This window comes from Notothenia rossii, assembly GCF_949606895.1.
Source record: "Notothenia rossii genome assembly, chromosome: 2".
Taxonomy (NCBI): Eukaryota; Metazoa; Chordata; class Actinopteri; order Perciformes; family Nototheniidae; genus Notothenia; species Notothenia rossii.
Genome location: NC_136904.1, coordinates 64,410,790 through 64,436,721, shown reverse-complemented (window position 1 = coordinate 64,436,721; position 25,932 = coordinate 64,410,790). Strand labels below are relative to the sequence as shown.

General features: G+C 41.0%; 1 protein-coding gene across 15 annotated transcripts in view; it reads right to left on the bottom strand.

Moving 5' to 3' along the window:
• Window positions 1-11,796: 11,796 nt before the first annotated feature.
• The window catches only part of tns1b (tensin 1b), a 281,948-nt gene continuing 267,812 nt past the window's right edge, over window positions 11,797-25,932 (bottom strand). For 12 of the 15 annotated variants that reach the window (XM_079664776.1, XM_079664769.1, XM_079664781.1 and 9 more), the window contains 6 exons: window positions 25,543-25,611; window positions 25,382-25,408; window positions 24,827-24,995; window positions 16,324-16,392; window positions 15,916-15,945; window positions 11,797-14,832 (listed from right to left, as the gene is read on the bottom strand). In XM_079664776.1, the coding sequence (XP_079520902.1) occupies window positions 14,697-14,832; window positions 15,916-15,945; window positions 16,324-16,392; window positions 24,827-24,995; window positions 25,382-25,408; window positions 25,543-25,611 (500 nt within the window). In that variant the 3' untranslated portion in view covers window positions 11,797-14,696. The remainder of the gene's footprint in view (window positions 14,833-15,915; window positions 15,946-16,323; window positions 16,393-24,826; window positions 24,996-25,381; window positions 25,409-25,542; window positions 25,612-25,932) is intronic. The other 3 variants (XM_079664775.1, XM_079664779.1, XM_079664770.1) reach the window with 1 other exon arrangement.

Sequence of the window (25,932 nt, the reverse complement as noted above, 5' to 3'; positions counted from 1 at the left end):
GCACCTTACCGTGGTAGAGAGGTTTGTGTGCCCTGATGAACCTGGGGGCTGTGTTGTCTGGAACCTTGTGTTCCTGGTAGGGTCTCCCATGGCAAATTGGTCTCAGGCAAGGGGCCAGACTAAGATTGGTTCACAAGACCTCATGAAAGACGACACACGAAGTGAGGATACCCGGCCCGGAGGAAGCCCGGGGTCCCCTTCTGGAGCCAGGCCCAGAAGGAGGACTCGTCGGCGAGTGTCTGGTGGCCGGGCTTGCCACGGAGCCCGGCCGGGCACAGCCCGAAAAGGCGACGTGGGCAACACCTCCGCTTCTCCGTCCCGCGGGCCCACCACCTACGGGAAACAGCGATGGGTTGGGTGCGCTGGCAGTGAAGGCAGAGGGTCTCGACGGACCAGACCCGGGCGACAGAAGCTGGCTTTGGGGACGTGGAACGTCACCTCTCTGGGGGGGAAGGAGTCGGAGCTTGTGCGGGAGGTGGAGCGTTACCAGTTGGATCTGGTTGGGCTCACCTCTACGCACAGCGTCGGCTCTGGAACCTTACTTCTGGATAGGGGTTGGACTCTATTCTTCTCCGGAGTTGCTCAAGGTGTGAGGCGCCGGGCGGGTGTGGGGATACTCACAAGTCCCTGGTTGGGTGCTTCCTTGTTGGAGTCTACCCCAGTGGACGAGAGGGTTGCCTCCCTACGCCTGCGGGTTATGGGGGAGGGAACTCTGACTGTTGTGTGTGCTTATGCACCCAACAGCAGTTCAGAGTATACGGCCTTCTTGGAGACCCTGGAAAGAGTCCTGTATGGGGCTCCTGAAGGGGACTCTTTAATCTTGCTGGGAGACTTCAACGCACATGTGGGCAATGATGGAGAGACTTGGAGGGGAGTGATTGGGAGGAACGGCCCCCCTGATCTGAACCGGAGTGGTGGTTTGTTACTGGACTTCTGTGCTAGTCATGGATTGGCCATAACAAACACCATGTTCGAACATAAGGATGCTCATGAGTGTACGTGGTACCAGAGCACCCTAGGCAGAAGGTCCATGATCGATTTCGTTATCGTATCATCGGACCTGAGGCCATATGTTTTGGACACTCGGGTAAAGGGAGGGGCGGAGTTGTCAACTGATCACCATCTGGTGGTGAGTTGGGTCGAGTGGCGGGGGAAGCCTCTGGATAGACCTGGTAAGCCCAAACGTGTAGTTCATACACACATGCATTTCCAAACATTTGGACTACCTATGTTGCAAATGTATTATCTTTTCAATTTATACACGGCATCTATTGCACGTCTGTCCGTCCTGGGAGAGGGATCCCTCCTCTGTTGCTCTCCCTGAGGTTTCTCCCATTTTTCCCTTTAAACTGTGGGTTTTCTCTGGAAGTTTTTCCTTGTACGATGTGAGGGTCTAAGGACAGAGGGTGTCATATTGTCATACTGATATTCTGTACAAACTGTGAAGTCCACTGAGACAAATGTAACATTTGTGATATTGGGCTATATAAATAAACATTGATTGATTGATTGATTGAGTTCGGGTGAACTGGGAACGTCTGGAGGAGGCCCAAGTTCAGGAGGCCTTCAACTCACACCTCCGGCGGAGCTTTTCGGGCATTCCTGTGGAGGTTGGGGACATTGAACCAGAGTGGTCGGTGTTCAAAGCCTCTATTGCCGAAGCCGCGGCGGGGAGCTGTGGTCTCAAGGTCCTAGGTGCCTCAAGGGGCGGTAACCCTCAAACCTCCTGGTGGACACCGGTGGTCAGGGAAGCCGTCCGACTGAAGAAGGAGGCCTTCAGGGATTTGTTATCCCGTGGGACTCCCGAGGCAGTTGCAAGGTACCGACAGGCCCGAAGGGCAGCAGCCTCAGCCATGGCCGAGGCAAAGCAGCGGGTGTGGGAGAAGTTCGGAGAAGACATGGAAAAAGACTTTCGGGCGGCACCAAAGTTGTTCTGGAAAACTGTCCGACACCTCAGGAGGGGGAAGCAGGGAACCATCCAAGCTGTGTACAGTGAGGATGGGACGTTGTTGACCTCAACTGATGGAGTGTTAGGGCGTTGGAAGGAGCACTTTGAGGAACTCCTGAACCCAACAACTCCGCCCTCTATGTTAGAGGCAGAGCTGGAGTATGATGGGGGATCAACACCAATATCCCAGGGGGAGGTCACTGAGGTCGTCAAACAACTTCACAGTGGCAAAGCCCCGGGGGTTGATGAGATCCGCCCAGAAATGCTGAAGGCTCTGGGTGTTGAGGGACTGTCATGGTTGACACGTCTCATCAACGTTGCGTGGAAGTCGGAAACAGTACCGAAGGAGTGGCAGACCGGGGTGGTGGTTCCCCTTTTTAAAAAGGGGGATCAGAGGGTGTGTGCCAATTACAGAGGCATCACACTACTCAGCCTCCCCGGGAAAGTTTACTCTAAGGTACTCGAAAGGAGGGTCAGGCCGATTGTCGAACCTCAGATTGAGGAGGAACAATGCGGATTCCGTCCTGGTCGTGGAACGACGGATCAGCTTTTTACTCTCGCAAGGATCCTGGAGGGGGCCTGTGAGTACGATTATCCAGTCTACATGTGTTTTGTAGACTTGGAGAAGGCGTATGACCGGGTTCCCAGGGAGTCACTGTGGGAGGTGATGCGGGAGTATGGGGTGAGGGGGTCTCTACTCAGGGCCATCCAATCTCTGTAATCCCAAAGCGAGAGCTGTGTCCGGGTCCTCGGCAGTAAGTCGGACCCATTTCAGGTGAGGGTTGGCCTCCGCCAGGGCTGCGCTTTGTCACCAATCCTGTTTGTAATATACATGGATCGGATTTCGAGGCGTAGTCGTGAGGGAGGGGGTCTGCAGTTCGGTGAACTAAGGATTGCACCACTGCTTTTTGCAGATGATGTGGTTCTGATGGCTTCATCGGTCTGCGACCTTCAGCACTCACTGGATCGGTTCGCAACCGAGTGTGAAGCGGCTGGGATGAGGATCAGCACCTCCAAATCTGAGGCCATGGTTCTCAGCAGGAAACCGATGGACTGTCCACTCCAAGTAGGGAATGAGTCCTTACCCCAAGTGAAGGAGTTCAAGTATCTCGGGGTCTTGTTCTCGAGTGAGGGAACAATGGAGCGTGAGATGGTTCGGAGAATCGGAGCAGCGGGAGCGGTACTGCAGTCGCTTTACCGCACCGTTGTGACGAAAAGGGAGCTGAGCCAGAAGGCAAAGCTCTCTGTCTACCGTTCCTACCCTCACCTATGGTCATGAAGGATGGGTCATGACCGAAAGAACGAGATCGCGGGTACAAGCGGCCGAGATGGGTTTTCTCCGCAGGGTGGCTGGTGTCTCCCTTAGGGATAAGGTGAGAAGTTCGGTCATCCGGGAGGGACTCGGAGTTGAACCGCTCCTCCTTCGCGTCGAAAGGAGCCAGTTGAGGTGGTTCGGGCAACTAGTTAGGATGCCACCTGGGCGCCTCCCTAGGGAGGTGTTCCAGGCACGTCCAGCTGGGAAGAGACCAAGGAGTAGACCTAGAACCAGATGGAGGGATTATATCTCTTCGCTGGCCTGGGAGCGCCTTGGGATCCCCCAGTCAGAGCTGGTTGATGTGGCCAGGGAAAGGAAAGTTTGGGGCTCTCTGCTGGAACTGCTACCTCCGCGACCCGACCACGGATAAGCGGGAGAAAATGGATGGATGGATGGATGGTAAATGGCGAGGTCCCTCCCCTTCCGATGAACCTCCATGGGACCTTATCTCGGAAAAAATATGTATTGAAGTCAATGGAGAGAAAAAGATTATCTTTCGATACCGTTTGAATAGTGCCACGAATTACACATATGATGTTTGTCAATTTAAAAGATAATTTTGCCAGTCAAAAAAAAAAAAAAAAGTCGTAAAACTGTGAAGTAACACATTTTTTTGTCTGAAACGATCAATGAACTACATCTCTGGTCTCCCAGACTCGCACAACAACACACGTCACCATGATGGCCGTCACTACTGTCTTGCTAAACAAGGGATTGACTACCCTCACTATCAACACAATGAAACACGTCCAGAAGAATGTCATGCAAAGCTGCCTGCCTGCCTTCAATTCTCTATAAACTGCTTAGTCTTTTTAATGTTTAATGTCAACCATTTGTGCAGATAGCACATACATGCCAATCTTTCCAAATCCAAAATTTGCGCGCGGCAAATGTGCACGCCCAAATGAGGTAATCAGAAGAAATGGAACCCCATTAATAAACCATGTATTTAACATATACTGCATCATTTTATGCACTTTTCAGAAAAAGTGGTAGTTTGGTAAACAATGACATCAACGACATGTCTGGTCTGTAAAATGCCCGAAAAGTAAAAGAATGGGAGATAAATATCCCAAAGTCTCCACATTTTATTATATTTTTAATGTGTTCATGGTCCTCTTTCAGTTAAGACAGTGTAGATGAAGGATGTGTCAGGATGTAGAACTCTTGTGTGAACATTGGATAAAGCCAGGTTTATATTCTTGTTTCATGTTGTTGACATATTAGAGTCAAAGGTTTGCACAGAGCGAAATATCTTTGTGTTGCGCGATATATCAGAAAATACTGCATTAAAAAAGTCATTTCCTGCATGTTTCTACTGATAAAGTGTGATATAAATAATGTACAGGCTTTCAGACTGCTATAGTTCTCTAAACAGATACATTAACGACATGTTTGGTATTGAAAATGTCAGAAAAAGTGAAAGAATGGGAGATAAATATCCCCAAATCTCAAAATGGTATTATATTTTGTGTGTGTTTGTGGTCCTCTTTCAGTTGAGACACTGTGAAGGATGCTTCAGGAAAAGACCAAACACTGGATGTCTTTCAGTCGCCAACATGTGTTTTAGAGACACTGATATTAACGAGGAAATTCTGCAGGAATCAAATGCCTCGTCTCTGTTCCCTCACTCATTTGGGAGTGATTACCCATCAGCCCGGGGATGCAGAGGAAAGGCAGCGTTACCCCCGGTCTGCACTAGTGATGGGAATTCCGGCTCTTCTTGGTGAGCCGGATCATTTGGCTCAGCTCACCAAGAAGAGCCGGCTCTTTCGGCTCCCTAACGGCTCTTCAGTTTACCACATTATACCTTTCATAATTCAATCAAATGTAGCCCTGATGATTTATATGTGTACACATATATCACTTAAATTATACATTCTTTGTACTGAATTTTTCAAAAGTAAAAATTACATGTGTTAATATAAATGATTTGCTGTGGCCAATTGTTTTCATTGCATTTACAGACCCTTGTACCTCTCTGATACCACCCAATGATTGCACTGACTTGTAGAACCACGCAACACAAAGCAGATAGCAACACCTATAAAAACTTAAGCATAGACATTTAAAAAAAGGGGCTACTGTGTCGACATTTTAAAATTGTATTTAAAGAAAACGCCCTGACTGTTAGGGCTGGGTCCAAAGTTCAGGACCTACAATGGCAGCGACCAGATGGATTCAGTCTTTTAACAAAGTTTAATAAAGGAAAAAAGGAGCAACTAAAAAACAATCCACAAAATGAAGGTGGATCTAGTTCACGCTGGTGGCGGCAGCAGGACTCAGGCTGGCTCGAGCAGACACTGGAAAAACAGAGGATAAAACAAGGTTACTCTTCAACAAAAACAGCAAGAGAAAATCACACGAAGCTAGGCTACTACGACATTCAGCTCTACCGAGTGAGACGGAATTATCTGGCACTGGAGTGTGAACATGACCAGGGTTTTATGGAGGAGTTGATTAGATGAGTACAGGTGCTCCTCATTGTGAACCAGCTGAGCCTTCTAACGATCACCACACTGCACAGGAGAGAGAGAGAAGACAGAGGGGAGGAGGAGAAAGCACACCTAAACCATAACACTGACAAAACAGCAGGGCTCTATTTAAATAACTATTAACTATAGAAAAAAAGACCTTTGCTGAGCCTAAGGATAATCATAAATAAATAACATAGTGCAAATAAATATATTGCAATGCTCAGTACAGCAGCATCCAACCGTCTCTAATCATAAAAAAACATAATACAAATAAATGTATTGCAATGCTCAAAACAGCAGCATCGAACAGTCTCTAATTCCTTGGATATTACATGTCACTGTATGCATGCACGGAGCAGCTGTAGCGCGGAGATCATCATATCATTCTGTCTTGTATTACTTAACAACAACAACGCGACCGACACATCACTAGTCTGCACGTTGTTTCTCTTTCAGAAACACAGAGGACTGTTTCTATGATGCGATCACAGACATGTTGCAAACGATGTCCGCCAAAAGTCGAGTCCAGTGTCTAGTGTCTTTTTTATTTGTTATAGTTTGGGAAGATTGAAAATCGGTAGGGAAAGCCAGCTAAGTCGGTAGGCGGTAGAAACATACCAAAAGTGGTAGACTACCCTCCAAATCGGTAGGGTTGGCCAACACGTTCTCACTCTCAACCCGTCACATTTTGACGGACGGTCAGGGCTCCTCCCCGTCACTCTATTACGCACAGGGTACCCTTTGGAAGTCAGTTTTCAACGGGCAGGGCGTTTCATTGACTTGCATAGAGCTCCCTGAACGTTGGTAATAGAGGAGTTGGGATCGCGGCGAAATGATCTCCGCAGATCCATTCTCACAGCGTTTATCAACCTTTTTCTTACTCAATATCAAGCCACACTTATTGTTTTTACTGAATGATGAGTGATTGGATGTTTGAGTGTGCGCCGAGGGTTATGCCGAGCGTCGAACAACACTTTGAAATGGGATGGAACCATGGCAGACAAATCCAAAACTGGATTTGAATGGGTCCAACCCCCCCCCCCCCCCCTCCTTCAGCTTCATAAAGGGACGCAAATAGCTTTCAACTGATTGCAATGTATTCACATCTGCGGCGGGATTTGACGCTCATGGAAGCACGGCATTCGTTTGTGTCGGCTGCCCTTAAAGGCAATGTGAGCGTCCATTCCCATTGGATAACGGAGAATTGTACACCCCGAAGTAAGTATTCCCCTTACTGACGATTGATTTTACAGTGATATCTGCACTACTCATCGACTAAAAAACACCAGATTATCCTTGTTAATTACACAACATTGATTGGTTTAAATTGTGTGCAATGCTTTTGTATTTTTCCACTTCGATTCGGAGAAACAAATATTTTTTCGGAGTAAAGGGTGGTAGAAGACACTACACTACCCAGAATCACCAGCTATCGTTTAGGACTACACCTTGTGCTCTGTTTGACAAACCCCGTGATTAGTTCTCAAGCTCTGTGATTGGTTGACCTCCAACTGCATTCCATATGAAAAAACACGTTTCGTAAAAGATAAAATCATACTTTATTCAGCAGTGCTTGCTTTACTCTTTAAAAGTCATCACATGAATGCATTGTAATAAATGGTTCGGCTGCATTAAATATATTACACATCTGTCGTAGTTCTTTATTTTTATTTATCTACAGAGATCGGGCTCAGAATAGACCGGAAACTATTCTTTTACCATTCAGTTTGAATTTCACAATAAAGTTAGTAGTAATATTTTGTTTTGATATTATCGTTTTTTATTAACTACTAGACCGCTGGGTCATGTTAAGACCATCTTTTCTGTGTTGCTGTGGGTTATTTCTATCGCTTTTGTGTTACAAATATCAAAACAATAACTAAGTATATCCGTCGTAAACTAAACCAGAAACAGCAGTATATTTAATTTTGTTAACACTGTAAACTTGACAGCTTTTTAACCCAAACCACCTACTGGTTAAAGCACGTTGTTACACGTTTAGAGTAATGCAATGCAGGTAGATTGTGTTGCTTTTTAATCACTGTTTAAATGCCTTTTTCTTAATGTCTTTTATTATTATTAACTACTTGTTACTTGTTGCTAGGGACGCTGCTATCGATATTGTGTTTCGCAACATGTTCTCTATCTATGGCAAGTCTCTATTGGGAGTTGTAGTTTTAAAAGACGTTTTCGTATTTCCCATAATAAGAAGTTGCCAGTATACTGTGTACATCCCTGGAGGTTTAGGGGATAGGAAACACTCAAATTTAAAACATATAATTAATAAAAGGGTGAAAATTGCTTGTGCCCATAATGGGCAGCATTAATATATATATACCCACATGCCAGCTAAGGTCAGAAGAGCTTTATTTAACAGCTGGTCTTATGTTTGTGACCCCTCCTGTTGTTAATTGATAACATTACATTACATGACATTAATTGATAAGCCTAAAACATGCACTTGTCAAGGTTCAGAGGCAAATTTTGCAAATATGGCAGTAGCCATCGATCATCTTAAGATAAGATATACTTTATTGATCCCAAGTTGGAAACATTTGCGTTACATCAGCATGTGTAACAGTTGTAAATATGCAGTGGTGTTTGTTTGTAAATCATTTAGTATAATCACACAAATTCTGTGTTTTATATTGAATAATTCTGTGTTCTTTATTTATTGATTGTTCAATACCTTACAAGGCTGGAGATGAAATATTATACATCCTATAAGACTATAATACATATGTCTAATATCAGTTAAAATAAGTGCTTCAACGTAGTTAACATTGCTGGAGGTATGCACACATATTGATAGATGTCTTGTAATGCACTATTGAGGAACCTGCGACCCAAGTTTTTCATTCATTGCATAACTACACCGTTTGTGAATAAACCTTAGAAAACTTGAAATCTTGAAAGGGATGTGCAAAATAGTCATTATATACAGTCTTTAATTAACTATTAGTAGAGAATAACGAGTATTGAATATACTTTATAGGGATCCTATTAATATCTAATAATAAAAATAATGAAATTCAATAACATGCTTTAACCACCAGGTGTCCCTTTCTATCAGCTGTGCACCTTCATAATGTAAATACAGCCTATCTACCTATTGGATCAAATATAAAAGTCAGCCGAATTAGTGTTGATCCTGCAAAGAGACGTATTGTGTGAAAAGAAATGTAAGATGTTGTTTAATTGCTGATATATTTATGATCCACGTCACGTTTTCAGTGTTGGCGGCAGTTCCTCATGTTTGTCTAGAAGTCTTCTCATCAGGGCTCTATAAATAGAGAACTACGGCAGATATGTAATATTTAATGCAGTCGAACCGTGTATTACAATCCCGTTATGTGATGACTTTCAAAGAGAAAAGCAAGCACACCCGGAATAAAGTATTATTTTGTTTTTTTAATGTTTTCGGTCTATTTGTTAATGACGATGTGATGTGAGATGTGAGACTGGAATTGCACAGGGGAAAATAACGTATCTTTAGATGCGGATTTTGTTAAACTAATACGTTTGCGCTGTGGACCAACACTATTGACGGGGAAAGGGATAGCAATAAAGATAACACCATTAAACAGTTACACAACATAACAGAAATAATATCGATAGCAGCGTCCCTAGCAACCACCTTGGTAACAATTAAAACGTTTTATGGACGCAATTTCCTGAAGTAATCTTCGTAATAACTATCAAACTAAAGATCATGTACATCCACTGCACACATAATCTGAAATAACAACTCATATTTCTCGCATCAAATGACATCAACACGCATTTTAATAGCCAAACTAACTTTAAAATAGGCATTTTCCACCGAGAATAAAACGAAGTTTGGCCATGTTTTCTTTTTCTGCAGGGAGAAATTTGAAGATCACGTGACATAGACGCCAGCCTAGGAGCGTCACAACTGCACGCCACGGGACCCTGACCAAACGTCGCTCCTGGACGATTATGGAGTGAGAGTGTGTTGGGGTCGCAGGTTCCTCAACAATGCATTACAAGACATCTATCAATATGTGTGTATACCTCCACCATTAAACTGTCATATTCTGCACATTTCTTATACTATCTACATACATCTTATAAGAGTATAATACATATTTATAATATCAGTTAAAATAAGTGCTTCAACATACAGTAGTTAACATTGCAGGAAAGCAATATATTAGTACTTTGTCAGGCTTAATATTTATACCCCCAAAGCTTTTTTCTTATTCAAAATAAGACCTTAACCTAAAGTATTATTTAATATTTAAATAAAGCCTTATTAGTTTGTCAGTCTCTGTCTCCTATTAATATCTAATAATAAAAATAATACATTTCATTAACGTGCTTTAACCACCAGGTGTCCCTTTCTATCAGCTGTGCACCGTTATGGTGTACATATGCCAATATACCGATTGGACCAAATATAAAAGTCGGCCGAATTAGTATTGATACTGCAAGGAGACGTATTGTGTGAAGAGAAATTGAAGATTTTGTTTGATTGCTGATATGTTTATGATCCACGTCACATATTCAGTTTTGGCAGCAGTTATTCCTATTTGTCTAGAAATAAATAAATAAATCATTATTGTATTAATATTGGCAATAACAACCGACCGTCGGGGTAGCATTTGCCGGGGAGCGTTCTCATGGCGTCTATTATCAACGCTATGGGAGGTCTTTCAAGGTCTATGGGGCGCCCTGCCCGTTGAAAACTGACTTCCAAGGGGTACCCTGCACGTAATAGAGTGACGGGGAGGGGACTTGACCGTCCGTCAATATGTGACGGGTTGGGAGTGAGAACGTGTTGGGTTGGCATGTATGATAGCATGAAGTACAAAAGATCGCCGATGCTAATGTAGCGTTAGTGTTAGCATTTCTCCCCCGGGCTTAAATGGTGTATTTATAGAATGATCACACCAGTGTGACAGTACTCTTCAAAGGGTTCACGAAATATGACTACTACTCTTACTGTTTAACATTTTGGGTTACTTCATGTTACTTCATGTTAAGGATAATAAAAATGACAAGGCTAAGGCTGTAATGCTAACTAACGTGCTTGCTACTAGCTAGGTAGCTAACTTGATCCAGCCACTCCTGGTCCTTTCATCAGACGGGAAGCGAAAGAACGAGCAAGACCCATTGCTGGCATGATAACAACCTGGTACTAAGCACACAGGCATCTTGTTAAAGTTATCTTATCTTAGCTATCTCTTATATTTAGTGGAGGAAAACAATTGTAACATCAGTTAAATATTGTTGTATTCTGTACAATGACAATAAAAAAAAAAAGAATAAAAAAAAAAGCTTCTGAGTTATGATTTATTTATTTTTAAGCGACTCTGGGATTTGAAGTCTTTCTAGTTGCGTATTTTTCATAGTCTTATATTTCAACAGTTTTACGACAAACAACAAAATGATTTTTTAAGATTGACAAACATCATATGTCTAATTCGTGGCACAATTGAAACGGGATCGAAAGATAAGTTTTCTCTCTCCATTGACTTCAATACATAATTTTTCCGAAATAAGGTCCCATGGACCGGAAGTAGATGGGCGTGACTTCGCCACTCTATAGCTCCCATTGTTCTGTGACCTGTCAATCATCAAACCGGGGGTCATATTTCATTATGTGTTCATTTTTATCTGAAGTTGTACCCATGGATGTATAAAGGATAGTTATACTGAACCGCAAAGTTATTCTCCGTGGGGACCTCCGGCAACAATCTTGATTCTGATTGGCCAGAAGACTCGAAAAAACATCAGCAAAGATGTTTTATTGAGAAGATGATCACTACGTGACAGAAGTTTTCAAAACCGTTTGTGGTCTCCGGTACTTCCAGTCCAACGCCTACAGCATGCAGTGTTAGAAAATCGGGCCTTCAAAATAAGAAGAAATCTGCGACCCACTCGAAACGGGTCCGTGACAAAGTACTACTTAATTTAGTAAAGATGTTCAGAAGTAACTAAAGATGAGGGTACACAAAGCAAACACTGGGTTAACACTGTGGCAAACATGCCCATTGAAATGTGACCAAACAAACACTGTGTAGGCCTACATATTGATTTGTACTGCTTTTTTTTTTAATGTGTTTTCATCCATCAGAAATAGTAAAAGCCATACAATGTAGCAAATCAAAAAATGACAGCGCTCTATACAGGCATAGTAGCTCATTCACACACATTATACAGTCCACATGCTCTGTCAGAGTGGGGGAACCACTGGAGCTTCCATCCCGACAAACACATGGAGAACATTCAGTTGGAAGTAGAGGACGTCCTCTTTTCAGGCAAAAATAACGATTCTTCTGTCAAGACACAGTCGTCAAAATGAAAATCCTGCTGATATCTGTCTGTGTGGATCTTAAAGGGCTGGTAAGACTTGAAGATGCTGTGTACAGATTGCAGTCAGCAGCACTAAGCAAAGACTAGTATTTGAGCATGCAGGCTCTTTCTAATAAATAATGAAACAATCTAGTCAGATATAAAAAGCCCTTTAAGTGCTGTATTCTTTTCTTTAGGCCCCATGATAATTCATTACATCATGCTGCCAACTGATATAAGAGCATCAGAAAAGGAAGGAGTCATAATCTCTTAATGTCTGAAGAGTTACTATCTATTGCCAAATAAAGTAACACAATGGTGACTGAGTGTATGGTTTTGCAAAATACATATTGTTGCAGTATTGTGAACTGGATGTCTGTATTGACATCGTAATCAATGAATAACTTTATTAATTGTATTGCTGCCCTCTGCATTCTGGGACTTGTAGTTTTAATACAAATGAGCTGTTTCCACCAGTAAATAGGGTGTCACCAAATAAACCAGGAATACAGTCTTAAGGTTTCACACTTCAAAATGCCAAAATAAAATTGTATGATAAGGAAAAGGCCAAATGAATCAATGTGAAAATCAAAGCTCATTTTCTCAGTGTTGAATTTACTCAAACATTTACCCTTTGACGTGCCACAGCTAAAACACTGTTAGAAATAAAAGTGGTTCCTTTTGTAATGATGTCTCCTGACCACATGAGGGCAGCAGCTACTGACTGATCCGACTAGTGTTCCAGGAACAAGCTTCAGACCCATGCTGAGAAGAAACTACAACATGACTACAGGAAGTAGTAACATGCAATCATGACATGAAAGGGTTCCATTAATGTCCATTTCCTCCTCTTTTGACAAGTAGAAACACAATGATAATACTTCAACATTTAAGTGCTAATCTTGGACATTGTCATACTGATATTCTGTACAAACTGTGAAGTCCACTGAGACAAATTTAATATTTGTGATATTGGGCTATATAAATAAACATTGATTGATTGATTGACAATGTATTCTAGGCAGGTTTAAGTTAATAAAACAATTGTGTTGGCTTTAGAATAACTCCAATTTGGACTTTAGTAACAGAAATCTTTCATACAAAATACCCCCCTTCATAAACAAAGCCTCCCCACAAAACAAAAATGTTAACAAAAGGAAGAAATGCTGTGATAAAAACATAAAAAACAACAACAGTTGAAATGCACACACTTATTACACCTTATATATATGTCAATGCACTTGCCAAAAATAATAGAAGAGAAAATATCTTTTCTTCTCGCTTTCAGTAATCTTGGTGTATACTTTATAATACATGTATACAAGATAACATAGAGCAACAAAGCATAAAAATAAATATCTTAAGTCACTGTTTTGAAGTTTTTTATATATCTATATATGTATATTTATATGTATAGCTTACTTTTGGGTAGGGTGTTAACAGTTTTGGCCGGCTGATGCAAAAGAGCTATTGACGGAAAAACCGGAAAAACTGAAGAGCAGTATAGCAACACTTTTCTAGAAAGTTCGTCACGGAACAACGTTAGGCCCTTCAGTAATGCGCGAGAAATATTGTGACTGAACATAGAATGGTGGCAGACAGGATGTTTATCCCCCAAAGATCCAGAGAATTTGCGTAGATTTGCAAAAAAATCATTTTTTAGCTTTTAGCTTTTCCAAGGAATAACCTCTGTCAGCGCGCTACTACATTGAAAAGGTGGAATTCTGAAGAATCGCCTAGTTTCCAAGTTTGACTATTTGCATATTTAAGACAGCCTTTAAGTTTTTTTTTTTTCTTAAAAAGCTCTGCATTACAGAAGAAAGGCAGGCACCAGATGTCTTCTAGAACAGTCCTACTCATAAAGCAATCTAGATTATTTACAAACACCTGACCGGCTGCGGAAATGTCTGGAGACAATTCTTGCGCCATGGCACAGGTGCAGAATTGACCTACAGTATCAGTACATACAGAAAGAAACAGTATTTTTTGATTAAGCAGCCATATTTGTTTTACAAAAGAATACTTCCGACCCTCCGACAGCGGCGCACTAAACGCGCCCCGACTACTTCTTTTTTTAAATCTTTGGTTGACCAGTCGGAAAGCCTGATAGATTTACAATCCACCATTTCATCGCACAACTTGACTTCTTCTTTAAAAAAAATAAAAATGAAACAGTTGCTAACAAGATAACATTTGCACTCTCTACGTCATTCCCCCTTCCTGTTCATGCATTACCCTGCCAGGGCGATCGAAAATCACTCCCCCATTGTCACACAGCCACGCCCCATCCTGCACTTCCTCTGATCCATTCTGGAGTCCGTCCAAGAAGAAAAGCACCAATGCACGCAAGCCACACACACACACACACACACACACACACACACACACACACACACACACACACACACACACACACACACACACACACACACACACACACACACACACACACACACACACACTCCGTCTTGTTCTCTTTCACGCACAGACACATGTAAATGTAAAAAGAGCGGGAAAAATAAGGTGACGAGTAAAAACCAAATCGTCCAAAAACTGAAAGTAAGTGTCTGTGGTTTAAAGGAAACAAAAAAAAAAGGCATTGAAATAAAAAAGCGGCAGAGTTTGTTGACGGCGATCATCATTTCTGCACGGCGATCATCTTGGAGACGAAGTTGACGATGGCGTTGGCGGGCTGGTCGGGGTCCATCTCGGCGAAGAGGTGGCTCACGTTGTCCGTCGTGCTTCCCTGCTTACGCGCCACGAACCCAAACAGCCTGAAAACACAAGGTTAGGGGTTCATTAGTAAAGCTGCCATGTTGAAGCATTGGACTGAAGAGATAATGCCTATATATTAATACATAACATTTATTTATTAGAATGCTTGTGGCGGCTATATTCCCATGGAATACGGCCGCTCTGAGGCTAAACTTTGCTCATTGATGTGATATTTAATATTGTAAATCAAAACAATAAACAAACAGAATCATACGGTCAACAGAAATCAGAGCTAAGCTCACCCCCATTGTCATGCTACTAAACCTCCACATACACCAGGTGCCCTAAATACCATTAACCACAAACAAGCCATTACAAGTGTGTGTGTAAAATAATTAAGATAATATAACTATAAACACAGGCTACCACAGCATTTTGGTTCCTACAAAGTCCTTTTTATGAAAGGAATTATTTACGTAAGTCTTTGGTCACTGCTAGGTCACACGATGTAAATCTTTAGGTGGCACCTTTTTGAGTTTCTGGCATGTATGTAAATGTTTTGACTACAGCATTGAGCAAGATCTGTCCTAAGACCCCTGTGCTCTGTTTGGTAGTGACAATGTGTGTTTATTTGGCCAAGCCTTTTGAATAAACTTAAGTTTTTAAGAAATTAGTTCCAGTGTTCCAGCATCTTCTTTTTTGAATGTTACAAAAATAATTTCCATCGCACATACAGTATCAATATTCCACAGAATATATATATATATATATATATATATAAGAGATTTTAAAGGACATTCATTTAGATTGATGAAAGTAGCCACTAGCTTTTATAATGAAGACGTTTTAAATGTTTATATATGTAAAGGTTTTTGCAGGTAAAACATTTTTTGACAGGAACTGTTTGTTATTGTAATACACATTTTGACCACAAGAAGGTGAAGTGCACCACCTCCCTATGTCCTACATCTGACTCAAAATATGTATGTTTTCTTACAGGAGAGTAACAATAACTCTATGCACCCTAAATAAAAGGTCAAATGATTTTGTTTCAGCATAAAAGATGAAAGTGGATTATGTGTACTAGGCACTATATGTAATGTGGACTACAGAAACATTGTGATTCAAAAAGTTTAACTTACTTAGCTGTGCCGCCCTCAGGCTTGTTCCACCTGAAAATATTTGAAGAAAGTTTGGGTTAACACTTTAAGTGAAATGCAGATAAAAAAATTGTGGACTAAGAATACATTATCCATAATACATAATAAATAATTATACAAGGAGATACAGCTCTGGAAAAAATGTCGGTTGAATTCAAACACAGAGAAATGTTGTCCGTAGTAGAATCATATAAAAATGTAAATTTTACTCAAACACATACCTATAAATAGTCAAACCAGAGAAACTGATAATACTAAAGTGGTCTCTTAATTGTTTCCAGAGCTGTAGTGTTTGGACTTAATTCAGATTTTAAAAAGTATCTTAGAACTCATCTGAGCAGCCTGAATCAAACCACTTTTGGAATAAAAAAGATAACCTCTTTTACTCACTTCCTGTCCTGAGGGTCAGTATCGCAGAACGTGACAGTGTTGGTAGGATAGTGGCGTCGGAAGAAAAGCCTAGAAAAGCAGAATACAAAAATGGAGATTAGAAAAATAAGATAATACAAAATAATGTACACGTTGAAGATGTTTATTATGTGGATTAGCAGATGATATGTTCTATAGTATGACAAAATCTGGAGGAAGCGTTAAGCAGTAAGGGGAGGGGGGTTAGTGGTTAGTATGAACTTTAAACTGACTACAACTCAACTCAGACTCTATTAAGTGTACACCAAATGATCAAACTCACTTCAGTATTGTGTCTGACTTTTAGTGTTGCCACTTGTAGCACCTTTTTTTTAATCATACATTTTTTATTGCAACATCTTCAATTTACAACACAGTACAGAAGACAATTGAGGTTGCACAACATTTTGGATTAATTCAATCCCATCCCTCTATCCTACATCCCACCCACCCGCCCACATTTCTTTGGTAGATACTGTATACCTAAAATGAGAAAGTCCCTTAATCTTATCGGCGTTATTAAGTCTTATTCCATATGATTCCAAGATGACATTGTATCTTCATCTACCCAATAGCTGAGAGATCTTAATATGAATGCCCAATGATATATTTTAAAATGTGGGCATGCCAATACCCCATCTGATTTTCTATACTGAAGAGCTGACAATTTTATAATGAGTCGTTTACCATTCCAGATATAGCATCGTAGTAAAGAATCAAGTTTTTGCCAGTATCCTGTTGGAGGTGCTAGAGGGATCATTGAGCTTACGAAATGTATGCGGGGTAATATGTTAATTTTAACAACCGATAAACGGGCTGGGACTGATGCTGGAAGGTGTTTCCATCTTGTAATATCTTCTTCTATTTTCTTCAAAACTAAAAAGTAATTTGTTTTAGCTATAGATGATAAGGAAGTACTAACTTTAATACCTAAATAGAGGACCTCATTTGAAACATGATTTGGGGTGGGAGGGACACATCACTTTGGCCTATGTTAAGAAGCATCAGTGTTGATTTTGATGGTTAAGGTTAGTTTTGGTTAATCTTGTATCCCGAAAGCTGCCCAAACTGCTACACTACTTCTAAGACACAGGGGAGGGTTCACTGAACATCTGCCATACAGACTAATGTATCGTCCGCATATAGTGATATATAATGTGACGTTCCACCTATTGTGATGGGGGAAATCTGAGGGCAATTCCTAATGAATTGTGCCAGTGGTTCGATGGATAAATTGAAAATTAAAGGAGACAGAGGGTCTCCTTGCCTTGCACCCCGTTTTATGTAAAATAAGTCGGAGAAGCTTCCTCCCACACATACTCGAGCTGTAGGATTTGCATACAATGTTTGAATCATGTTAATAAATGTATCTTCAAATTTAAATTCTTTCAGAACCCTCCATAAATATGGCCATTCCAAGCGATCAAACGCCTTTTCAGCATCTAAAAACAAAAGGCCACAGGCAGGTGGAATTGTATGTGTTGCGCCAAGAATGTGTCTGCGGATATTATCAGAGGCGAGCCGCCCTTTAATAAAGCCTGTTTGATCGGGGCTTATTCATTTCCCAACCACCGTGTCAAATCTAATAGCTAAGACCTTGGAAAAATGTTTGAGGTGAGCATTTATCAGTGATATTGGGCGATAGTTAGAACATTCAAAGGGGTCCTTTCCAGGTTTGGGTATAACCGTAATCAGAGCCGTATTTAAGTCTTTGTGGAACATACCCTTATTGGTAGCATAAATAAGTGTTTCTACCCATACCGGTCCAATAATATCCCAAAATGTTAAATAGAGTTCCACAGGTATACCAACTATACCCGGCGTACGGCCCTTATTTGTAGCTTTGACAGCTTTATATAGCTCCTCCAGCGTGATAGGTGACTCCAGTGTTTTGGTGTCATCTAATGATAATGTAGGGAGGCCTAACCCGCAAAAAATGTGGCGAAGTCTTCGTCAGAAGGAACTGAGCTACTTGAATACAGTTCTTTAAAGTCATTTTTAAATGTTTCATTTATCTCCTCTGTAGAAGATATTTTTCCGCGTTTATTACATCTGATTGCTGATATGGTCAAGTTAATGCCAAAAGGTGGCTTGGTCTGCTGACTTCTGCATAATACTTGTGTTTGGTTATATGGATCATATATTCTGCCCTGGGTCTTAATAGATCGTTAAGTTCTGCTTGCTTTGTTTTGAGCTCACTTTCTATTGTTGTTGTGTATCTCTCTTTTAGGACTTTTTACAACATATTACATTGTTGTTCTAGGTGGGAAATCTTTTGCAGTCGGCTTTTATGTAGGTGGGAACTGAACCGTATGGCATTATTTTGTATAAAACCCTTGATGGTGGCCCAAACCACCGTCACATCTTTGACGCTATTCTTATTCAAGATGATAAATTCGGTCAGTTTTGATCTCAATTGCAATATACATTTGTTGTTCTTTAAAAGGGTCGAGTTGAACCTCCATCTAGTAGCCCCATTTTTTATATTTCCATAGTTAAAATTTGCTAAAATTGGGTTGTGATCCGAGAGATGTCTGGGTAGGAACTCAATTCACTGTATCGAAGGCATCAGCCCAGAAGATACAAGAATGTCGTCTATTCGAGAGAATGTTTTATGTCTCGTGGCAAAAAAATGTATAGTCTCTCGCAGATGGATTATGCACCCTCCACACATCAATTAAGTTTAAGTCTGTTATAAAGAGATTAAGTGCTTTGGAAGCAGATTCTTGAGAACTTGATAGAGTTGCAGCAGATTTGTCAAGGTTATTGTTTTCAAAAGCATTCATGTCCGACCCAACATATAATTGGTAGTAATTTAACTTCAGTAACTGTGAAGTGGCTGAGGGAAAAAAATCTGCTTCAAATACTGTCGGGGCATATATGCTAACAAAAGCCACTTTTTTTACCCTGAATAGATGTGCAGCAATAGGCTAGAGGTCCTTTATTGTCAGAGCCAATCCTTCAATTGATACATTTATGTTACGCCTCATAAGTATCATAGCTCCTTTAGTGCGAGTGCCATCAGTTGATGCCACAATAGGTTTATAGAATCTGTTTTGAACCCTTGAAATGTCATTAGGTTTAAGGTGTGTCTCCTGAAACATTGCAATATCTATCTTCTTTCTGCATAAGAAATCTAAGATTTTTGAACGTTTATACGGAGAGTTAAGTCCTCTTACATTAAATGATACAACATTCAAATGTTCCAATTTATCTGTAGGTGTATTTATTTCCTGGACCTGTTGTGAGTTGGTGGTGGATCCCTGAGTTACAACTAGGGGTGCACCGAATGGGAAATTCTTGGCCGAAACCGATACCGAAAATAGGAAACAGTTAGCCGAAAACCGAATGCCGAAAGGCCGAAAATGATTAATAGAAATATATATAATGTATACATTTTTTACCAATGTTATTCAGCTTCCTGATTATGGAAAAATACATGATTATGGCAAAACTTAACTTAAATAATAATCACTTGTATGGGTCCATAAAACATTTATTCAGCACTTTTGAATGCATACAGTACATTAATTCCAAGTCAAGTCCATTTTATTTTCTCAGTAGGATAACTACAACAAAGTGCATTCAGAACAAAGCCAAGGTGCTTTAAAACTGCATAAACATCTAGGGCAGTAGGCCTACAACAAAATAGTGTAAATAAAGACTGTAACAGCAAGGCTTCAACAACAAATGCACCTATAAGTGCATGCATACAAATGTGCAAAATGGATAAATCCACATGAATGTAACTATTTACAAATGAAATTACAATTGAATTTCAAGAATCTAAATAAGGCTGTCTGTCCTCATAAGCAAAGTAGTAAACATTGTATAAAGATACATAAAGTGAAAACTGGATACAAAATCCACAATCAATTACAAACTAAATTACAATTTCAAGAATCTGTAAATAAGGCTGTCTGTCCTCATAAGCAAAGTAGTACACATTGTATAAAGATACATAAAGTGAAAACTGGATACAAAATCCACAATCAATTACAAATTAAATTACAATTTCAAGAATCTGCAAATAAGGTGGTCTGTCCTCATGAGCAATGTAAACAACATTGTATCATTTAGATAACGAAAGTATAATATATTGAACACTGCTGCTGTCATTTCCCCCTAATGATAACCTGAGATGGTGAATTATAACTCACAAGGAAAATTGTTCAGGAAAGTGGGTATAGAGTAGACATGTAGAAATAGATAAGCTTATGATAAACCAGCTTTGTCTACTTATTAAGGAAAAGTGGGAGGTTATTTTTAATGAACAGTAGCTTCTCTGCTTTATCAGCCATAAGTCTGTTCCTCTTCTCATCAAGCACATGAGAGGCAGCGCTAAACAGTCTCTCGCTGTCAGTGCTTGTGATTTGATCTTACTCCGCATATTTGACGGGTGTTTTGATTTCAAGTGGTGGAGTAATCCCGAAGTGGTGAAAGTCTTTGCAGTTACACCCCCTCGAGAAATGTCAGCTGAACAAGTTTTACAAATCGCAATCCGCGCCTCTTTCTCTGATATTTTTAAATATCTCCAAGCGGCAGACATGTTGGCTGTGAGCCAGCTGCGAGCATGGTCGCGCGCCGTGCTTGTCGCTGCGTTTTGATTACGTCATCACAACAACACGTTAGCTTACCAACGTAACCCTGTTCTCTGACATTCGGTGATATTTTTTCGGTGCTAAAACCCTTTCGGCCAAAAGCCGAAAGAGCCTTTTTAACCATTTTCGGCCGATAATTTTCGGCGGCCGAATATTCGGTGCATCCCTAGTTACAACCCTCCCCTTTCCCCCCCCATTCGACCCTCTTCTTGGTAACACCTGTGAGCGTCACTTAGCTACGTCTAACACTGAACACTGATTGTTCCCCCCCTTGCATAAAGATAAAGCATAGCAGATCTCACAAACAGTAAAACTGAGGAATAGAAAACCTCTTTCAAACCGATCAACCTGTATCATTACAACCATCCCCCTCTCGTTCTCATTAAATGGTATAGCCCATATACAGACCGTTGCCTGCCGATGACGTCATATCATGCGCCCATGAATGTAAACAGTGGAGGCACCGGGCTACCAGACCTATCGAAAAAGTTTTCATAACACGCCTCTAGCTTCCCAAGCCTATTCCGTTATAATGTACATTATGTATGCCGCATATCACTTTGAAATTAAAGTATATCGTATGGGCGGAATATTACCTTAACACCATATAAACATGGAAATTAAACAATAACATTAGAACTCTTATCTGCAATAATTTGAAAATAAACTATTACAACATATTCAAGTATCGAGGCTTAACGAACATTGTCCTATATAAAATAAGCATAGAACATCACCTACATAGCGTCTACCTCCCCATAGGTGCCATACTTTTCTCCGTCCTTATTGCAGATCCATCTCCTCCCTTGGCACAGGTAGCGTATTCAATGTCAAGGATCTTCTCGCATGTCCACCGTTGATTTAAGGGCTTCTTTTGCCTCTTCTGCCGAGTTCAATGACATCCTCGTGCCCTTGTTGTTCACTTTCAGAATTGCCGGGTATATGATGAACGTGTCGATCCCCTTCTGTCGAAGTTTAGTGCGGATCTCCTTGTATTCCTGTCGCTCCTGTGTCGTACCGGGGCTGTAATCGGTGAAGAACAATAGCTGTGTCCCGTCTTGGAGAGTCGTCTAGCTTTCCTCGCGCCTTCAAGAATGGCCTGTCTGTCGGTATAGCGTAGGAGTTTGAGAACCATGGTCCGCGATCTTGAGGTGTTGTTGGAGAAAATACGATTTCCAGTGGATTATTGTTGGGGCTCTTGATTGAAGGTATCCAGATAGGCAGCATCTTTTGAAGGTAACCCCTGGGATCATCGCCGTCAACGCCTGTTGGTAAGTTGACAATCCTTACATTGTTCATTCTGGACCTGTCCTCTAATTCATTGAGCTTCCTTCGCATCTTTGTCACCTCCATGATACACGTGCTAGTTTCCTTCTCATTCTTGCGCACTGCAACCTGAATGCTATCAATCTTATTGAAAACCGTGCCAAACTTTTTTGCGTGACCATCAGCTTGTTCTTTTAATGACCGGAGGATGTTGCCGTTTTTCGACCAAATGCTTCTCTATAGGATTGAGAGGCTTCTCAACCGCACCCTTTAGCACAGGGGTGGGGAACCTTTTTCCTCTCAAGGGCCATTTCAATTTTTACAACATCCTCCGAGGGCCGTACAAATTATTGACCTCTGCTTAAAAATACTAAAATCACAGCCATCATCATTTCGCCTTTCTTTCATGCTGTGCAAAGAAAAAGCAACCTCTTAATCCAGATATCTTACCATGACACGTTTGTGGCATGACCACCAAAACAGAAAGATATGGACAAAAGATGTGTGCAAATGTATTTAGTTTCCTATCCATGTGAACATGATTTAAGTGGGGAGGGGGGGGACCTAACCTCCTCTAGGGGGGTCCGGGGGGCATGCTCCCCCGGGGAGATTTTTTTTTTAAATGTTGAAGTTAAAAACATCAATCTGGTGCACTTTGAGAGCAACATGAAGAGATCTATGGATACATCTCTCAACACCCATATGAAACAGAACTGTAAGCAGATTTCTTTTTCTTTACGGATATTTTACAAATCACTCTCCTTTCAAACTGTATTCTTCTTTATTAATAACAACTTTTTTTTTACTGTCATATAGTATTTAATACCTGTTTACTTTATTCTCTTATTTTTGTATAACTATAATGATCCTATAAAGATGTGCCTTTACCTCACTGGTTGTAGAAAAAGCTTCTTATATTCGTTAGCATAGCTAGCTAACCAGATGCTAATAACAACAAAGTTATTGACTGTATGATCAGTATGACAGATGAACAGATCGCCACTGGGCTTACAACTAAAGACACAGCCACGCAAAAACAGCGGCATGTGCTTATGGGTACTGCAATTTGTGAAAGTTCCAGAGCGACGTTCTGGTGCTCTCCGGCAGAACTGCACCCCTGTAAGACGAGATATATTCCACGTGATGACACTTTAGGCTCGTGTTGTGTTCAAGGACCCTGACCTTGGCCAGGAAAAACAGGCACTCGCTTGTTTAATTTTTTTGGGGTCTTGATTTCTTTAATTTTTTTCTTTTTTGCATGTGTTTATAAATTACCTCGAGGGCCGCACCAATTGGTCTCGCGGGCCGTATACGGCCCGGGAGCCGGAGGTTCCCCACCCCTGCTTTAGCATGTCTGCTACTGTTCCCTGCAGAGTTTCCGTCTCATCCGCGATAGCTTGCTTGATTAGCATAGCTATATCGGCGGGTGAATCGCTAGCTTGCTGTTGTCTGTTAGATTCTTGTTTTTAGTCGGAGCCTTATCCTTCTTTACTGAAGACATTTCTTTGCTCAAATGTATGTTATTACTGTCCATGAGTTGCAATAAATATGAAAAAAGGGGGGATTTTGTTCAGCGCTCAGTATCTTGCAGCCATCAGCCTCGTGCATCACCGAAAGTCCACTTGTAGCACCTTTTGTGACTATGTGTGTTTTTTTTCCCTCAAATGTTCTGATCTTTGTAGTTGCTTTGTGATCAAGGGGCCATTTACTTGACTTCTTTCCAATAACCACATTGTGGCAAAAGAAGCCTGATTGCAAGTCTGTGAGAAAATGACCTTACTTCTCACTGGATTTCCCACCACAGTCACAGTGACAGTCTTATGGTCTACATTGCTAGCTTTAAGTCTTCTTCAATACAGCATGATGTTCATTTGGTAAAAAAATAACAAAAATGCTCTAGCGTGAATACCTTGGGATTTACAGGCTGCTACCACATTGTTGTCCTGTTCATGAAGTTAACTGTAACATTTGATCACCGTAAAATATCGAGTTATGTTGTGTTAAGCTCCACTCTCTTATGTCACTGCTAGTTCCAAACATCAAGATGGTGATGCCTAACTCAAACAAAGGTGACTATGTTGACTTCTTATAGTCTATCAGTCTAAATCAACATCATTGCTCAATTCCTTAAGTTTTTGAGGCAAATATTATGATTAAATATTGGCTGATATAAAAACAAAATTATATATGATGGACAGGACATGATATATATAACCCCTAACATAACTTTGGTATTTATATAATCCTACATCTATTTCTAAAACAGTTTCAATATGTTTGCGATAAGCTTATGGTGATGGATCAGTTCATGTTTAAAGTATTATTTGGTTTAAGGTTTTATTTACCTTGGTACTGAACACAAAACAAAATTGGGTTCTTGATGGAAGCACTGTCAGATATGACACAACCCTCATACTTTAATCCTGTGTTAACAGGTATGTATTGCCTCTGAATGTGTGCAGTGGCTCCTGCTGACACGAAAAAACGAAATTGTGTATCTTACGTGTTCAGACAACCCTCTAGCTGCAGCCAAATCTCCACATGTCATGCAATGTAGATCTTGAGTCATTCTTTAAACATTGTTTAACAGTAGACAGACAGGTGGAATCCAGACTTACTTCCTCTGGTTGTCGGTCAATGTGATGCCTTGTGAAGACACCTTGAAGTGCACCACGGTGGCAGCAGCTGGGGAGGTGGCAGCCAGTGTCTCAGATATGGCTTTGGCAACAGCCTGAGGGCCTGTCAGGGACTCCATGTCTACTGAGTTGATGTAGAGCACGTTGCATGCTGGGAAGAGAGCAAATGTCTTGGTCAGGCAACAAGAAATGTCAAAGTAAAGGCTTAAAACAAGGAAACATATAACACACTAGTTTTGAATTCTGCTCAAAATGCCTATGTTCACCTATTCATGCAAACATATGTATTTCCTCTTATTTGAGAACATGCTGTCTGGAAGAAAGCTGGAATCAAACAGTTTTAGAAAATAATCCATAGAAGTCATTCCACAAAAAACATTCTGCCTCTGACAGACAAGAAGCTGTTAACAGACACAATCCGTCAAATGGAAGCCATTTATAATTTATCTTGGTTTGTGCAGGTTAAACATCCACGTACAAACATAGAGGGTGCACATTCCAGATGTAGGTTTCTGAATAAAAGTGCACAGGGTTTACCATGGGCATCAGCAGGGGCCCTCTGCACTGGGATAACAAGGATGTCATGTTGTCAGAACAAGTGCATAGGATGATGATAACTTCATTATTAATGTCCTAGAATCTCAAAGCTGGGTTGGCTTTAAGAAATGAGAATGAATGAAAGTGAGATTATGTTTTACCTGCTCCTTGTTTCAACCTCTCAGCCAGAGGATTCGGTGCAGCGACTTCTGGCACCTCCTCAAGGAGATCTAAAAAAGTAAAATAATACAACAAAGTTACCAAAAATGTACTGAGTTGCAATAAGGGCTCCTGTTGGGTTTGGAGTAGGGATGCTCCGATCGATCGCCCGCTGATCGTTATCGTAAAATACATGACACTTTTCTCAGTGCGCGGCAAAACAAGCCCGCCAAAATGCCTTCACCGGTCTGACAGTATTTTAAGGTGTCCGAAAAAGACAATAAAATAGCGGTATGCAACGTGTGTGAAGCAGAAATCCTGCAGCTCCACCCGCTGTGACGGACTGGTGAGCGGAGCAAAATACACACTAAGAGTTAGACCTTACACACTTA